At 32.9% G+C, this 19,930-nt stretch overlaps 1 protein-coding gene across 1 annotated transcript in view; it reads left to right on the top strand.

Annotated features, from left to right (window-relative positions):
* LOC143237412 (nucleolar protein 4-like) overlaps window positions 1-19,930 on the top strand; it is a 107,393-nt gene that overhangs the window by 48,755 nt on the left and 38,708 nt on the right. The window contains exons 2-3 of the mRNA XM_076476645.1: window positions 16,532-16,669; window positions 18,943-19,269. Of these exons, the coding sequence (XP_076332760.1) occupies window positions 16,532-16,669; window positions 18,943-19,269 (465 nt within the window). The remainder of the gene's footprint in view (window positions 1-16,531; window positions 16,670-18,942; window positions 19,270-19,930) is intronic.

Here is a 19,930-nt window from a genome sequence, read left to right as displayed (position 1 = left end):
TAGTCCTGTTAGACAAACACAACTGTTTTCGTTTAATTTTAATGCGAATATTATGATTTAGGTAGTTTATACGCCGCGAGTGTTAAATTTAGTTATCTTGAGAAATGATAGTTTATTATAAGATTGTTTATATAACTGTTTGTAAATCATACGTGTTTTTTTTTTTTATATAGATTACTAGTTATGAACAGGTGATTATTATATTTTTGTCCCGTGTTGCTGAAACTTTTTACGTTTTTCTTTTTGTTTTACCTGAATCTTATTGTATCATAATATCTCATATTGCTTGGTGCGTTCTAGGCCACTGTTGGGGTATAAATACGCGTCCAAAAAGTAGTTCGAGAGATACATAGATAGATCTAGACTAAGTGATTATTAGTTTAGCCATAGGAGCAGAGAGTATCATAGTAAAATTATCATAGATTGTATTGTAATAACAGAATATAAAAGAATAATTTGTCTTGTCAATTTTATTTCAAAGTAATTAAACCAGCCTTTGTGGACTTTGACAGAAAAAGAGACAATTATTTAAAGTTATGGACACAAATATGGCAATCAACAGTGGAAAGAACATCTGTATATATGTTTGACTCGTTTTATCATATTATTTTAAAACAAGAGGACTGTGTGCTATTTGTTTATTGTTTACACTTATCGCTAACAAGGCACAGACACCAACTGTAAGGAATCTGGCCCATACATAAAGCCTGACAACTCTAATCAAACAGAAATCCACAGGTAATGCATCTGGCAATTTGACTAGTATGTCTTAGACTGGAGTAGCATGAATACTCATTTTGTTCTGTAGTTTCGATGGTTGGATGGATATGCCATGGAAGTAATTTGTGTCCACGTGACTTTTCCAAACGGAAATACTTCTTGATTATGTTATTATTATTGTCTGGGAAACGTGGACAGATTTTGCCACTGTTATAAGATTCCACACTTTGCTTACTACAGCTGGTATAATATCTTCTTTATGACGAAAAACCCACTTGAAATAAAAATCTATCTCAGAATGGCTAATACCCATTCCAGTCATTCTGAGACACGCTGGTGTAAGATCTGTTGCACGTCTCTTCCTGCACGGTCAGGCGTTCAAGATTATCCATATTTCTTTGTTTTCCAATGCCATTAATTACAATGGATATCCATTCCCTTCTTGGAAATTCTAAATATTGAATGTGAATATAATTTGTTTCGAAAAGAGTTGTCACATATTCTTTCGAAAAACAATCAAATTTTGATGGAATCACACTAGTCATAAAACGCGAAACAACATCAAAATGGTTCTGATAAATATTCACTTACACCGAAAATGTGCTTCGACTGCAGTTGCTACATGACTTGCTTATGTTCCTATTCAAAATACTTTTAATATAACGCTCAACTCTCTGTATATGTATATATATATATACAGTTACGACAGAAAGTGTTTGTACCCCTGCGTCGTGAGTAGTTTTTTCCTCATAACTTACAAAGTATCACGATTAGGATAATGAAAGTAGAGTATGTTATAAATATTATACTAACACACATCTTCATAAACTTCTGTGTAAATTGAACGACAAATAAACTGTTTATAAACAAATAACCAAACATAGGAGGGGCAGAAAGTGTTCGTGCGTCTACTTTAATGGTCAGTTGTGTAACCTTTCAGGTGAATTACTAGGCTCAATCTCTAGCCCTCCATGATTGCTTGACAGTAATCGACTGGTATTTTCTTCCATTTTTCTATACAGAAGGGCTCCAACTCTTGCAAGTTTTTCGGATGACGCTGATGAACCCTGGTCTTCAACTCATGCCAAACGTTTTCAATTGGGTTGAGATCGGGTAATTGCAATGGCCACTCCAGAACGCTTATATGATTCCTCTGCAACCAGGATTGCACATATTTCGATGTGTGCATAGGGTCATTGTCGTGCTGGAAGATCCAACGACGCCCAAGTCGCAAGTTCCGAGCATCATTCTTGATATAAGTGCCTAATATATCAACGTACTCTTCTTTTTTCATGATTCTGTTGACGTGGTGGAGGCTTCCTGCACCAGAAGAGCTGAAGGAACCCCATAGCATAATTGAGCTACCTCCATGTTTAACTGTAGGGACGGTGTTCTTTGGAAGATTTCGTTCCCTCTTCTTACGGAAAATATAGCGAACATCATTGTGGCCGAAAAGTTCAATTTTAGTCTTGTCTGACCAAAGAATACTCTTCCAATAGGTAAAGGGTTTATCTACATGCTTTCTTCCATACCTCAATCGTGCTTCTAAATGAACAGGCTTTAAATATGGAGTTCTACGAGGATGGCATGCTTTAAACCCAGAAGAGCATAACATGTTCGTAATTGTAGAGGTGCTTACTTCAACCCCAGTTTCCCTTACCAGTTTCTGTATGTCATTACGTGTTAAACGAGGGTTCCTACTAACTTCTTTGAGAACCTTCCTCTTGGTTCTCTCTGGAATTTTGGTGGAGCGTCCGGAACGAGGGAGGTTAGCAATTGATCCTGTGAGCTTAAACTTGGTAATTATGTTTTGAACAGTAGATTTCGGTGCATTAACTTGTGTAGCAATGCCGGAAAGAGACACACGAACTTGTATATTACAATAATTCGGTTTTTTAAATCACTGGACAGTTGTTTCCTGTTTGCCATGATGATCAACAGATAATGACAGAGACGGCGCTAAATTGCCAGAAGTACATATTTTGCTGGCTAAATTTCAATATCTATGAACCCAGTGTCTAGTTCTGGAATGGTATAATGTAGTTTATTCGCCAAACTACACAAAAGTTTTACGGGAATATTAGTTTTTTCACACGTTCTGAACTGTACGAACACTTTCTGCTCCTCCTATTTTTTGTTATTTGTTTATAAACAGTTTATTTGTCGTTTAATTTACATAAACATTTATGTAGATGTGTATTAGTATAATATTTATAATAAACCATATGTCTATTACCCTAATCATGATAGTTTTTAAGTTATGAGCAAAAAACCACTCGGGACGCAGGGGTACAAACACTTTCTGTCGTAACTGTATATATGTACTGGTATATATATATATGCCAACTGGTACAAAATTTATGGGTAAATTACTTTGTTTTTCTATCTTAAGGCAGTTAAGATAGAATATAGTTAAAATATTTTTTCTAATATAGAAAAAATTAATATCTACACAGAATGTAAATACAGCAGAAACAACGAATAAGGTTTCAAAAATTTTATAAGAAATGTAATCTGTTTTAACCAAACTGTTATCTATTAATTCATCTGTAAAAACTACATAAAACAATGTTTCATATAATATCTATTAAAAAGACTTTCTGGACTTTTCTCAGTCGATCAATTAAGGATAAATTGGGTGAATAGAGCACATTGATTATCGATTAGATGTACGTGTTCCATGTGTAATAAAAGAACTCAGCAGAACTAGAACAAATCTACAGCAGAATTTACAAGTTTCATGAAATTCACAAACTAATATCAAACAGTTAGTGGTAGCTGACGATTCCTTTTATTTTTAAGGTCCTACTGCCTAAAATAGTATATAATATTTTAATTGTACTTGCAAAAAGACAGCAAGACAAATAAATAAGCTCATTTGTCTTCTGTGTTTATAAATAAAACGCACAGATTTGGCCTAATGGGTTGTGTTGAGTTCTTTTAAAAGACAATGCTACACAATGGGCTATATATGCTCTGCGCATAGAGAGTACTGACACCTAGATTTTAGCTTCGTAAGCTTACATACGTATCACTGAGCTACTGAGGGATGTCATCCAATGGAATTTGTAAAATTTGTATGTTGATCAAGACAGGAGTTATCGTTTTATTTTTAAACATCCTATAATATTAAACTGCCTTATTTCAACAAGCAACCACCTTAGTTTTATCCATACTATCTGATCAAAGCATGTTGGATTAAAAGTGTTTTATCCATATTATCGGATTAAAGCATGTTGAATTTATACAGTGATTTATCCATACTATCTGATCAAAGCATGTTGAATTTATACAGCGTTTTATCCATACTATTTGATCAAAGCATGTTGAATTTATAGTGTTTTATCCATACTATCTGATAAAAGCATGTTGAATTTATACAATGTTTTATCCATACTATCTGATAAAAGCATGTTGAATTTATACAGTGTTTTATCTATACTATGTGATCAAAGCATGTTAAATTTATACAGTGCCCTATCCACACTATATGATCAAAGTATTTAAATTTATGTTGTTCTAAGCAGACTTCTGATCTTTTCTGTTAATCAGAATTGGCTCATCTACATTTCTTAGGAAACTAAGCCTTAAAAAGCTTTTAATTTAATTAAATTATGAAAAGTAGTGACCACGAAAACTTTAATTAATTTGCGAATCTAAAATTAGAGCGCTTGAAGAATTATTTGAAATTTAGATCTTAAAAGAAACGCTTGAGACATTTTGAATGTGAATCCTCGAGTTACAAACCTTCATATAATTTTATATAGCAAACCTGTTGTAGAGGTCAGTTTGGTAAAATTGTAGAGCGAGGGGTAAGATCATAAAAAATCGAGCTTAGAATTCGATTGCATAGATTATACTAAACGAAAGTAATAGTGATAATATCACAATTTTTAGAGCAAAATATAAGAATAACAGAAGATATTCCAATATAAATATCAACACCTCAACGATTATTAGATATAAATTGGGTATGCTAGATAAACAGCACTGCAACCCTTAAACAGCCTTATTAGTAACGATTTTGCAATATACTGTGGTGAGCTTAAACATCAGGTATTTTATGGGATTTTGACTTCGATCTTACAGAAATGGAAAAGTTATTCCTTTTACACTGAAGTACACTACAGAGCTAATAACTTCTTTCACTGGATTTAATGTGACGGAAGTTGTTATTCTAATTCAATCATATTTTTCTTTAACTTATTACGGTTTATTTGTTTACTCTGCTATTTTTTACAGCTTATTTTCCTGTATTGAGCAGCATCTGGTTTGCAACATTAGGAAAGGTGAAAAAACATGTTTCTTTAGTATTGAAACACTGAAGGTACTTGTACAAATTGCATAATCAATATAACTAAAAGATTCAATTTCACATTATTTTTGACTAGGTAAATTTATCATCAAGGAAGTACCTATTCTGAAAATATTGTGACATCATATACATTTTTTATTTGTTGTTATTACTACCATCATTTAAGGCCCAAATGTCATTATCTATAAAATTCATTCACCATTTTTATCATGTTCAACTTAATCACTGGTATTCACAACATTCTCATTGTAATTTGATCGCAGGCGTTTTCCTCTACCGTCCATTGCATTATTAGGACTTGCCAATACATTTTTTTGGCATTTTTCTCCTACTGTCCAGTTCAGTTTAAAAGAAATTGATTGTACATCATGTAAGTATTTTGAACATCTAGGCCTTTTACATTTACAAGACAAAGGTTCCATTGTTAACGTCTTGGCCTATTACGTTTACAAGGTAAAGGTTCCATTTTGAATATCTACGCCTTTTACATTTATAAGACAAAGGTTCCATTTTTAATGTCTAAGCCTATTACATTTACAAAATAAAAGTTCCATCTTTAGTGTCTACGCCTTTTACATTTACAAGATAAAGGTTCCATTTTGATTGTCTAGGCCTTTTACATTTACAAAATAAAGGTTGTACTTTGAATTAGAACTGCAGATTTTTCGACAGTCATTGAAACAGTTGTCAGCAATTTCGATCCATCGATCTGGAGCAGCCAATGGTCCAGTTAAGCTAAAAATAGGCTAAATCGTCTTTTTCGTCAATGATACTGCTAAAAAAAAAAACTGAAACCTATTTATTCAATGGATAATTTTCTTCTGTCCAATATGAGTTTATCCGATTTGTAGGCGTGAACAGTTTCAAAATATATTAAAATATTGCAGTTTTAATTGTGTCCATTTCATAAACCTAAATGTATCGTCCCTCGGTGGTACAGCGGTAAGCCTATAAATTTACAACGCTAAAATCAGTGATTCGATTCCCGGAACCAATGGGAGCGGGATAAACAGATTAGTTAAGTCGACTAAATTCCAGTTTTCTAAAATATCATACAATAACTAATCTATTGGAAATAATCGAACCATTTAAGACCGCTAAGTCGAGTGACTAATTGCTTACAATAAAGTAACTATTTGTCTACTTGTAATGAATAGCAAACAATTAAAACGTGTAACTATTTGTCTACTTGTAATAAATAGCAAACAATTAAAACGTGTAACTATTTGTTTACTTGTAATGAATAGCAAACAATTAAAACGTGTAACTATTTGTCTACTTGTAATAAATAGCAAACAATTAAAACGTGTAACTATTTGTTTACTTGTAATGAATAGCAAACAATTAAAACGTGTAACTATTTGTCTACTTGTAATAAATAGCAAACAATTAAAACGTGTAACTATTTGTCTACTTGTAATGAATAGCAAACAATTAAAACGTGTAACTATTTGTTTACTTGTAATGAATAGCAAACAATTAAAACGTGTAACTATTTGTTTACTTGTAATGAATAGCAAACAATTAAAACGTGTAACTATTTGTCTACTTGTAATAAATAGCAAACAATTAAAACGTGTAACTATTTGTCTACTTGTAATGAATAGCAAACAATTAAAACGTGTAACTATTTGTTTACTTGTAATGAATAGCAAACAATTAAAACGTGTAACTATTTGTCTACTTGTAATAAATAGCAAACAATTAAAACGTGTAACTATTTGTCTACTTGTAATGAATAGCAAACAATTAAAACGTGTAACTATTTGTTTACTTGTAATGAATAGCAAACAATTAAAACGTGTAACTATTTGTTTACTTGTAATGAATAGCAAACAATTAAAACGTGTAACTATTTGTTTACTTGTAATGAATAGCAAACAATTAAAACGTGTAACTATTTGTTTACTTGTAATGAATAGCAAACAATTAAAACGTGTAACTATTTGTCTACTTGTAATGAATAGCAAACAATTAAAACGTGTAACTATTTGTTTACTTGTAATGAATAGCAAACAATTAAAACGTGTAACTATTTGTCTACTTGTAATAAATAGCAAACAATTAAAACGTGTAACTATTTGTTTACTTGTAATGAATAGCAAACAATTAAAACGTGTAACTATTTGTCTACTTGTAATAAATAGCAAACAATTAAAACGTGTAACTATTTGTTTACTTGTAATGAATAGCAAACAATTAAAACGTGTAACTATTTGTTTACTTGTAATGAATAGCAAACAATTAAAACGTGTAACTATTTGTTTACTTGAAATGAATAGCAAACAATTAAAACGTGTAACTATTTGTCTACTTGTAATAAATAGCAAACAATTAAAACGTGTAACTATTTGTTTACTTGAAATGAATAGCAAACAATTAAAACGTGTAACTATTTGTCTACTTGTAATAAATAGCAAACAATTAAAACGTGTAACTATTTGTTTACTTGTAATGAATAGCAAACAATTAAAACGTGTAACTATTTGTCTACTTGTAATGAATAGTAAACAATTAAAACGTAGTTGGGTAACAGCTATTTGTGTTTGTTTTTTGTGTGTGGAAATGATATAAATTATAGTTATTCTCTCGGTTTCACTTTCAAGTCTCTGCGAGCCATCATTAAAAACAAATCTGATGTATATTTAATATCTAAAAATGTTATTAAACAAACAAACCTTCAAATAATCTCATTTTTATATATTTTACTTTCCATGTTTTTCCAGTGTATTCCTGAGAGAAAGTAGCAATTTCAAGCTACTTAGCTTCTTCCTCTAATGATTTAGTGCCTAGTTGTGATGCCTTACAGAAAGCATTATGAAAGCAATGAGTTCTCAAGAGATCTTGAACACTCCAAGTTCAGTTTATTCTTAAAATCATGACAGAAACACGAGCTGCTTGATACTTAGTTTGTGTTCTGTAGAATTCGATTGAAATGTAATATTTATGTATTATTTTGTTCCGAAACCTAAAACCCTAAATTGCGAGTCAAAATTGTGTCATTACATTGAAAGGAGGAAGAGATTTTGAAACTCCTTTTAACTAGTTTATGTTTCATGATATGTCTTGGCAACGAAATATTATATCAAATTTCCTAAAACAAGACGCTTCTGATGACAGTTCGAGTCTGAATACTTCGTAATGAGTTCGTTTCAAAGTATTATTCAAATAAATGTGCTGTTTAAATTGGTACAAGTATATGCTGAAATGACTTTAATGTACATTTTTGCCTATTGATAAAGTACTCTATTCTTTCTCGTAAAATACCTGATGAAAATGAATTATATCTAAAAATATTTACCTTACTACCAAACTGAAACAAAATTAATTTGTACAAACAACTTATGTAACAGGGGTAATGGTAAGAGAGCGAAAGAAAAACGTGGTTAGAGTTTTGGACCAATAATTGGCATCACGAACGAGACAAGGGACTAATTAGTCCAAACGTGTACCACATTTTCTCTTCCACTTAAGAAACTGTACCTCACCATTTCCAGTCGATGTCTCTGTAAAACATGTTATCGTCGGTACAAATAGTGTCGTGTTCATACCGCAGATGTGGTATTATTCGTCAGGACATTTTTACAGATATTTTTCCGGAACTGTAAACACATTTCATGCTACTGATAACTTTGTCTACCGCTGGTACAGCGGTAAGTCTACGGATTTACAACGCTAAAATCAGGAGTTCGATTTCCCTCTGATGACAGTTCAGCAGGTAGCCAGATGTACCTTTGCTATAAGGAAAACACAAACACAGATAATTTACTAATGAATTTGTGAAGAACGTCTTATGAAACAAAACATTTACAGTTCACATTTATTTACGTATACTTTAAAAACTAAACTACATTCCAGTTATGAAACAGGAAACTATAGCCATGTTTTGTTTCATAAAGCAAAGCCAAGTTCAATTATCTGTTGTGTCCATCGTGGGAATCGAGAACTACGATTTTCACCGTTGTAAGTCCACAGACTTATCACTATCCTACGGATGACAGTGGTCAAGACATTATTGTAGGAAACTTCATTTTTTTGGAACAAATAAAAACAGGATTATATTTTTAGTTTCAAAATTATCTCTCACCTGCTTTCTATCCGACATATTTAAGGGTTAGGCCATGAATTTAGCAAAATAAAAAAATGCACTCCATTTTTATTTTATTTTTTACTTCCATATTTTTCATTATTCTCATTTACTCCGTGATTTGCAACAAAAGCTATTCTGACACAATCACAATATTATTTTATCTATAATGAGCAAGGAAATAAGACATTGTATTTCACAATTTTCAGTCCATGTTTCTGTAAAACATTGTGCTCAAATAGTTATCGCTGGTACAAGTTGTGTCGTGTTCACATCACTGTTGAGTTACTTATTATCTTAAACTAAGACATTTCTATTTTTGTTTTCTAAAACCACAAAAACATTGTTTACCTATGACAAATAAAACGTGCCTCATATTTATCTACGTCAAATGGAAGGTATCATACAACTTATATTTTATTACGTCAAGGAAGAAGAAAGTTGCAACACGTTTATTGAATCATGCAATATCAGATATTTTTAAAGGCTAATAAAAACATTATTCACACGTTTATAATAGAGTACTAAATACAACCTTCAAGTGAAGACATCTTCACACATTTATAACAAACACTGATTTTGTTTATTTGTTTGTTCAAAATTAAGCACAAAGCTACACAATGAGCTAGCTAGTGCTCTGCTCATTACGGGTATCGAAACCCAGTTTTTAGCATAATAAATACGCAGACATACCTCTGTGCCAATGGGAGGCAACAAACATTGAATACAACCTTCAAGTGATGACATCTTGACACGTTTATAAGTCACCTGCTGGTACAGTGGTAAGTCTACTAATTTACAACGCTAAAATCAGGGGTTCGATTCCCCTCGGTGGACTCAGCAGATAGCCCGGTGTGGCGTTGCTATAAGAAAACACAAACACTGAATGCAACATTCAAGTGATGACATCTCAACACGTTTATAATAGTACATTAACTAATCTTACTATTAACTGGAAAATAGTAAACAAATTAATAAGATATATACTACTAGATCAGCAAGATAAACGACTAGAAAGTATACTTTCAACTAAACTTTTAAACAACTGTTTCATTTATGATGTAAGTTATATATATACTAAATACAATTCTGCAGTGTCTCTGAAAGTGTTCTAGTTGAAGAGTAAATGAAACCAAAATTAGGAGTAACAGATATTTATATTTCTTGCTTTTGAAGTTCATATGTCATGCTGTGTTGACGTCACGATATTACAAATTGCAACTTTAAACGTCCCTTACGTAATGTCATTTCAGTGTCTACTGACTGACCGACATACTACTGTATATTGTTTCGACTGTTTAAAACGGGTGACCCTTCCAGTAACAATGTAAATATTTTACTGAGTGTAAATGAGAGTAATGTCCAATTCTAAAAGTAACAGTAATTATACCATATAGATAGTTTGAAGAAAATAGATTAAATGGCAAATAATTTATTATGTTTTATAAAATCTATAGATTTAATTGTGTTTGTTGTATATAATTTTACCTAATTAGTTTAAAATTGAGCAACATTTACAGATATTCAAAACCACAACATTATTTGATTCTCCGCTTCTATAACCTGAATTTCACGTGCTCTAAGACTGTTTAACAGATTAATTATGTGTAATCTTTTTTTGGGTTCACAAAATCAAGGACCCGGCATGGCCAGGTGGTAAATAGGCTCGACTCGTAACCTGAGGGTCGCGGGTTCGAATCCCTGTCGCACCAACCATGCTCGTTCTTTTAACCGTGGGGGCGTTATAATATGACGGTCAATCCCACTATTGGGTGGTAAAAGAGCAGCCCAAGGGTTGACGGTGGGTGGTGATCACTAGATACCTTCCCGATAGTCTTACACTGCTAAATTAGGGACGGCTAACGCAGATATCCCTGATGTAGCTTTGCGCGAGATTCAAAACAAACAAAATCAATAACCAGGTAACTGAGCGACTCACTTTATGCTTGGAATGAACCACAATATACAAAATTTGATTTTACTTTTCTGATTCCATATCCGCTTTCTTTTGTAACTGGACAGCAGTTTGTTGCACCCTTTTTGTTAATTACAAATTGGTTATCTGTGTTCTGCCCCGCGCGATTATCAAAGTCAGATTTTTAATGTTAAAAGCTCTCGGATTTACCGCTGAGCCACCTGGGGGAACTGCTGAGTAAAACACTATATTTCATGACGACAGTTCACATTTGACAGCCACACCGTTACAATAGGTACTGTTATATTGCTCAGAGATCGCCTTTTTTTCTTTCTTTTCAGAAATTACTAATATTCTATAAATCGACTGAAGCGTGCATCCAATACTACTGCTTACTGAGTCATCATACATCTCAGAATTGCGAATATTCAGTAAAATTCACATAATACTTTTGTTCCTTAATTAGCAAATCCACTCTTTTAAAGAGCAGCATGACAGTCAAGTACTTATCATGTTGATGTGAGACACGTGTTTACTTACATTATCCACTCTTTTAAAGAGCAGCATGACAGTCAAGTAATTATCATGTTGATGTGAGACACGGGTTTCCTTACATTATCCACTCTTTTAAAGAGCAGCATGACAGTCAAGTAATTATCATGTTAATGTGAAACACGTGTTTCCTTACATTATCCACTCTTTTAAAGAGCAGCATGACAGTCAAGTAATTATCATGTTAATGTGAGACACGTGTTTCCTTACATTATCCACTCTTTTAAAGAGCAGCATGACAGTCAAGTACTTATCATGTTGATGTGAGACACGTGTTTCCTTACATTATCCACTCTTTAAAGAGCAGCATGACAGTCAAGTAATTATCATGTTGATGTGAGACACGTGTTTCCTTACATTATCCACTCTTTTAAAGAACAACATGACAGTCAAGTGATTATCATGTTAATGTGAGACACGTGTTTCCTTACATTATCCACTCTTTTAAAGAGCAGCATGACAGTCAAGTAATTATCATGTTAATGTGAGACACGTGTTTCCTTACATTATCCACTCTTTTAAAGAGCAGCATGACAGTCAAGTAATTATCATGTTGATGTGAGACACGTGTTTCCTTACATTATCCACTCTTTTAAAGAGCAGCATGACAGTCAAGTAATTATCATGTTGATGTGAGACACGTGTTTCCTTACATTATCCACTCTTTTAAAGAACAACATGACAGTCAAGTGATTATCATGTTAATGTGAGACACGTGTTTCCTTACATTATCCACTCTTTTAAAGAGCAGCATGACAGTCAAGTACTTATCATGTTGATGTGAGACACGTGTTTCCTTACATTATCCAATGTTTTAAAGAGCAGCATGACAGTCAAGTAATTATCATGTTGATGTGAGACACGTGTTTCCTTACATTATCCACTCTTTTAAAGAGCAGCATGACAGTCAAGTGATTATCATGTTAATGTGAGACACGTGTTTACTTACATTATCCACTCTTTTAAAGAGCAGCATGACAGTCAAGTAATTATCATGTTAATGTGAGACACGTGTTTCCTTACATTATCCACTCTTTTAAAGAGCAGCATGACAGTCAAGTAATTATCATGTTGATGTGAGACACGTGTTTCCTTACATTATCCACTCTTTTAAAGAGCAGCATGACAGTCAAGTAATTATCATGTTGATGTGAGACACGTGTTTCCTTACATTATCCACTCTTTTAAAGAGCAGCATGACAGTCAAGTAATTATCACATTGATGTTAGGCAATGGCTCAATGAGCAATCAAGTTTTTTGTCGTTGTTTTTATGGATATGTAACTGTGTCTTCAACCCGACTCTTAATGTTACGATTTTAAAATGCTAGATGTTAGTCAGTATACGGTTTTCCATTTCAGAAGTCAATGGATAAAATATTTGAGCTGCTACATTTTTAAAAGTTAAAGCTTTAGCACTTTTACGCATGCACAATTTTTCAGGTGTACAACAGCATGTACATGGTTCCCAATAACATGACGTCATATCAAATATCGCTTATTTTCATTTTCTCGAGAAAAAATACGAAAAATGTTTTGTTCGCAAAAGTGCGTCTATCGACGAAATGATTTCCTTTTGTGTGTATGTGTTCGAATGAATATTTTTTATTTGTGAACGTGAAAATACTATCTCTCTATTTTATACATATATATATATATATATATATATCGTATTTGAAAAATAAAATTTATTGGAAACTGAGAACCAAATATAAGTACTAATTGATCTTCCCTTTCAATCCTTCAGCTGTCGCTTGTTGTTGGATACGTGACACTTCATAAAGCTTTCTCTAACCATTTCGAAGTAGTTTTAACATTGTCTGAAGTTACTTTGTTATTCCAAAACATCTTCTACCTTTTGACTGACAGGAGTAATAACTTGGAAGTTTTCATGTAGGTAAACCGGTTAATCTAGCCTTCAACCATTTCCTACGAGAGTCAAGAAATGAAAATCGAAATCGTCCCAACTTCACGTTTATTAAATGAAGTGTCATCAATGACACAGTAAATTAAGCACAATTTTACTGAAATATGATTGTGGAAAAAGTAGCGAATGCCAATAACACTCATGGAGCAAGTTTTTGATGTTCGATAAATATTAATAATTATAAACTTATTTCGGTAAGCCTAGCCTATAGCCATATGGATTGTAGATTAAGTTAATTATGACATATACTAATGATATTAAAATGTGCGAGTTTAATTTGAATAGAACTGTAAGGTTTCAAGGCTACAACTACATATTTTCATCTCGATCAATTTCTGTACGACATTCAAATTAAAATTCTGATTCGTATAGTAAGTATGAAAAATGGCTACACCTTACGGGAGGTACAGAAAACACCTGGTTCGAAAATATGTATTAAAATGTTTTATACCCTCCAAAAGGCAAGATATAACTCTGATAACAGGCACAGAGAACAAGTAATTTGATTAATAGGCATGGAAAAATGTTTGCTTTATGCAACAACCGCGGAACACGTGTAAAAGGCACAACAAACGTAGAAAACGCCTCATTCGTGCAACATTTAGGGAACAAAGAATGGGCATTACCACAAGCACTGAAAGTGGTTGATATGAATTAGCTTTTGTTATAACGTTAGGAGTCAAGTAACATCGATTGGACTTGAGAGAGCACGACAGAGCGGAATAACAGCTGGTATGGAGAGTACATGAACCCTTATGTTCATGAAACATTACAATCCCATATACGGGAAACAGGTGCAAATTCAGAAAGAAAGAGATCGGTTATACGAAGGATTCAGAAGGGAATATAAAAGATAAGAGTCCAACGGAAAAGAAAAAAAGACCGATAGTTGTGAACGAGAACGAATAAATCGAAAGAGGCGAAGAAAGAAAGTAATATGCTGCCACTACGAACCGGAAACATTTCTTAAATCCATGTGTTAATATTAACCAGTAATAAAAAACAATTTTTCACATCTACGTTAGTATTAACCAATTCTTGATAAAAGTATACTCTGAATAAATTTGATAAACATAAAAATAGAAAACGATGTGCAGTTGTAACCCGCCAGCAACAAAGTAGTGCATTGTTATATATGATTAATCAATTCGTTAGTAATCAAAATCTAACAATATACAGACACATGTGATGATTTTTCATAATTTTGTTTTGGAACATGAGATTATAAAGAGACAACAAAGACTGAATACAACCAGCTTTCTTAAATGTATTCAGAAAAATCATGTGTAATGAAGTGAGGGGTAAAGTACTTACAGTCATATCAATCTTTCCCAAGAAAACACACTGCTCTATAACACTATGGAATAAACACCATGTAATAGCATATCAGTATTTTCAACTTCTGAGGTGTTGTTACATAAGTTATTAACCTTCTTTAGTACAAGTGCGATGTTTAATTCCTTCTGTTTCTGAGGTGTTGTAACATAAGTCATCAACCTTCTTTAACACAAGTGTGATGTTTAATTCCTTCTGTTTCTGAGGTGTTGTAACATAAGTTATCAACCTTCTTTAGTACAAGTGTGATGTTTAATTCCTTCTGTTTCTGAGTTGTTGTAACATAAGTCATCAACCTTCTTTAACACAAGTGTGATGTTTAATTCCTTCTGTTTCTGAGGTGTTGTAACATAAGTTATCAACCTTCTTTAGTACAAGTGTGATGTTTAATTCCTTCTGTTTCTGAGGTGTTGTAACATAAGTCATCAACCTTCTTTAACACAAGTGTGATGTTTAATTCCTTCTGTTTCTGAGGTGTTGTAACATAAGTTATCAACCTTCTTTAGTACAAGTGTGATGTTTAATTCCTTCTGTTTCTGAGGTGTTGTAACATAAGTCATCAACCTTCTTTAGTACAAGTGTGATGTTTAATTCCTTCTGTTTCTGAGGTGTTGTAACATAAGTCATCAACCTTCTTTAACACAAGTGTGATGTTTAATTCCTTCTGTTTCTGAGGTGTTGTAACATAAGTTATCAACCTTCTTTAGTACAAGTGTGATGTTTAATTCCTTCTGTTTCTGAGGTGTTGTAACATAAGTTATCAACCTTCTTTAGTACAAGTGTGATGTTTAATTCCTTCTGTTTCTGAGGTGTTGTAACATAAGTTATCAACCTTCTTTAGTACAAGTGCGATGTTTAATTCCTTCTGTTTCTGAGGTGTTGTAACATAAGTTATCAACCTTCTTTAGTACAAGTGTGATGTTTAATTCTTTCTGTTTCTGAGGTGTTGTAACATAAGTTATCAACCTTCTTTAGTACAAGTGTGATGTTTAATTCCTTCTGTTTCTGAGGCGTTGTAACATAAGTTATCAACCTTCTTTAGTACAAGTGCGATGTTTAATTCTTTCTGTTTCTAAGGCGTTGTAACATAAGTTATCAACCTTTTTCAGTACAAGTGTGATGTTTAATTCCTTCTGTTTCTGAAGTGTTGTTACTGTCAAGATAGCTACGAAGATTATCACAACCGTTAAACTATAAAGCATGTCGGTTGTAAATACACATGTGTTTCAGATGCACAGTTATGATTGTCCATAAAAAATACAAACTGGAGTTTGATTGTACAATTTAATTTTTTAAAAGTAAATGAGGTGTTTTGAAAATCATCCTGTGTCATGTATTAAGATGACATCAATTGAAAAGCTTTTGAAAAAAAAGCATTAAAAACTGTTACAATAAATATATGAATATCATATATATATTTATCAATTATAAACAGTTCACAGGTTGAACTTGAATAAAAGAACAAAAATCCAGGTGTCACTGTAGGTATAAACATGTAGAAAATTGGATATGAAATAATTATACGAATATTATTTTAATTTCTTTTATCCACGATCTTCTACATCTACTTTTATTTCTAATACAATTTAATTGCTCATATGAAAATGTGTAAACAATCTAAATTTGATGTATTTGGAATGTGTGAACAAATCTGAAAAAGGGTTTTTGTTGTTTTTTTCTAGCCCAGTGGTGGCAGAGAAGAGATCGTTTATAAAAAAGTCGCTGTGGTGGAGAATTTCTTCGATATTATTTTTGGAGTTCACGTTGAAATGGATGGTCGTGGGGGCAAACATGCTGGGCAAAAACGAACTTATAAAGCGGTTAGTATGAAGAATCGATCAATCAGTCAGTGTGTCAGTCAAGGTTGCAGTTCGCTTCCCTGTAATAATAATAATTCACAGAAGCAAGAAGACACAAGGAACGGTTAAAACTTTGATTAAAATAATTTACAATGATTAGATATCAAAGTTTTTATTTATACCACAGTTCTTTGTATTGGCACACTCGTTTACTTTGAACCTCAAGGCGACTAAACATAAATTAAGCCGTGAAACTTTGCGACCAATAAAAATAAGACCAGGGCTGTATTTGATGTCACGAAAGTAAGATATCTTGAAAGATTTGTTTTTACATTTCGTGCAAAGCTACAAGAGGGCTATCTGCGTTAGCCATCCCTAATTTAGCAGTGTAAGACTAGAGAAAAGGCAACTAGTCATCACCACCCAGCGCCAACTCTTGGACTACTATTTTACCAACGGATAGTGTTATTGACTGTCACTTTTTAATGCCACCACGCCTGAAAGGGCGAGCATGTTTGGTGTCACGGGGGTCAAACTTGATGGTTAAGGCACTCGACTCGTAATCCGAGGGTCGCGGGTTGTAATCCCCGTCATACCAAACATGCTCGTCCTTTCAGCCCTGGTGGATTTAAAATGTTACGATCAATTCCACTATTCGTTGGTAAAAGAGTAGCCCAAGAGTTGATGGTGGGTGGTGATGAATAGCTGCCTTTCCTCTAGTCTTACAATACTAAATGAGGGACGGCTAGCGCGGATAGCCCTCGAGTAGCTTTGCTCGAAATTCAAAAACAAAGTATACGAGTATTTTAAGAGACAAAAAAACTAATTAGAAACAAACAAAAAAGATGAATTACAAGTGTAAGTCTTAGTTAAATAAACACAATAACAGAAATTTCTAAACTTTGAAAACCCGTTTTTAAGAATGCATATCTTGGTTCTCACTGGGTATGTTATATATAATCTCTTTCACGGAAATAATTAGACTTCCCAGTGATACAGCAGGAGGTAAAAAGGCTTATAACGTTATGATCCTGGTTTCGGTACCCATGGTCCATTGTGTAGCTTTGTGCTTAACTTCAAATAAACAAAACTAGCTTCCTCCCGTAAAACATTTCAAGTAGTTTACATGTCCTTCTATTAAATTTTCCTTATTCTATCATTAACACGCACATATTTGAAGCAACATTTATTTGCAGGGTTTACATGTTAGATCCATAATTTCTAGTCTACTTGAAAAAGAAATGTTTACATGGTCAGACACTCTCACGTAAACGTAACTTTATTTAACTTTCTCACCACGGGCATCATTTTCTGTGCACATAACGAGGTTTTAGTGAGTTACATTGAAAACTTAATTAAACTAGTTTCTTATCATCGTATACGATAAAATACAACATAAAAACGTTGCTCATAACCGATATTTTAGTAATATATATTTTACGTTCTTAAATTTATAAGACCTTATTTTAAAAAAATTATGAATTTCATTTCGTGTGAAAAATGTCCCCTTTAGTTTTTTTTCTCTCTAGGCTTCCACCCTTCTAAGAAATAAGACATTCAACTTCAATTACTCATGTTAACTTTGTAATCGGAACTTTCTAGCACTGATCGAGAAAAGTTCTGGACCGAAAGAAAAACGCAAACACATTATTTATACATTTATAACAAAATATATTAAATAATCTCGGCTGATATAAATTTTTTTATATATTACACAGCCAAAAAATGGAAAACCTTGAGCGAGATGTTTGTCACTTTTATTTCATTGACGTTTTTATTGTTCCTCTAATTTTTGTTTTTGTAACTTTTATTACAGAAAAAGAAAGGAATATTACAAAGGTACTACCGTTAACTTAAGGTACTTAGGTTGTTTAGCAAAGACTTCAGAAAACCATGTAAACTTGCAGTATAAAATTATTATGTAATCTGAAAACAAAATAAAGAAACGAGGAAATATAGCTTATAAAAAGGTATTATTCGTCTTGATGCCAATGGTCTAAAAAATCACAATTTCTGAATGTATAATCCTTATTAAATCTCTCATCTTTCTGACAAAGTTACTTATTTTGCAAATAAGTTTGGAATTCGGTTTAAGCGTTGTCATGGTGATAAGTCCCAATCATTTTTTTTATTATTATTCTCATGTCAGCTGAAGGTAGAAATATTAGTTCCTACTCTTTATTTCATCGACTGGTGTGCTCAGACAGCTTGCTAGTGATTTGGCTGAGCACTCGCTTCAGACACGTCAGCCTATTATAATCTTTTTTTTTTTTTTTTTGTTATCCCCTGACTAGATTGCCAAGACGTACGCATTTCTACCTCGTGAGGCGGTCACCCATTTCCTCATGTCCTGTGCTGACTGCCAGAAACGGATGCACCTCGCCGCCGAGGGCGCTACTAACAACAACGGAAGAAAAGGCGGTTACCAAGGTAACGGAGAACGTAGTGATAGCAGCGGCAGCAGTTCCCCAGAATCTCGCTCTCCTACCCACGGTAACTGCAGCGCCACAGCCGAGGCAGCGGCCTTTATTGACTATAGTTTACCAATTACTACAACATATTTGAAACGAATGAGAAGCTTAGGATTTTCGGATGAGGATGCTTTGAACCCTGATAGGAAGGTAAATATTATTTTAGTTATATTAATCAATTTCATATATAAATCGAAAGTATTTCTCAAAAGCTTTCGAGAAATTGCTCTTTTGCAAATGTTAATCATTATCCTTACAAAATTCTTTGCATACACCAAACAATGACATAAAAAGGTGGTAGGGTCGTGTTATATTTCTATTATACTTCAAACATTCCAAACTAAACTTTAAACTTAGTGGAAAGAATGAAGCTAAAAAAACAACTTCAAAAATAAATTAAAAAAAATCACTTAGAGAAAACATCAGAAAACATTTCGTTTCATTGCTACTGAATAAAGTTTTTGTTCCGTAATTTCTTAAGTTATGATTTTGTTTGAAATTTTCGAAATTCAGCTTTAGGCACGAAAATTTAGCAAGAAGTTTATGATTTTTAGATTCTATAAAAGAGCATTTGCATCGCGAATGACAGAGAGAAGTTAATAGCGACACTTTAAACAGCCGAGCATAAAGTAAGTTTGTTTTTAGTGTAATTATTGATTAGTCATAGCAACCACGAATCTCTTCTTTATTATCATATGACAAAGAATTAAAAGAGTTTGCATTACTTTTTTTAATATGTATATATAATAGCTCGACTACTAAAGCGCCACCTAGTGGCTCATTGATAAATCTACACTCTCACAACGCTATA

This window comes from Tachypleus tridentatus, chromosome 13 (genome assembly GCF_004210375.1).
Source record: "Tachypleus tridentatus isolate NWPU-2018 chromosome 13, ASM421037v1, whole genome shotgun sequence".
Classification (NCBI taxonomy): Eukaryota; Metazoa; Arthropoda; class Merostomata; order Xiphosura; family Limulidae; genus Tachypleus; species Tachypleus tridentatus.
The sequence above is the reverse complement of the archived record's forward strand: the minus strand, read 5'-3'. Positions and strand labels throughout refer to the sequence as shown.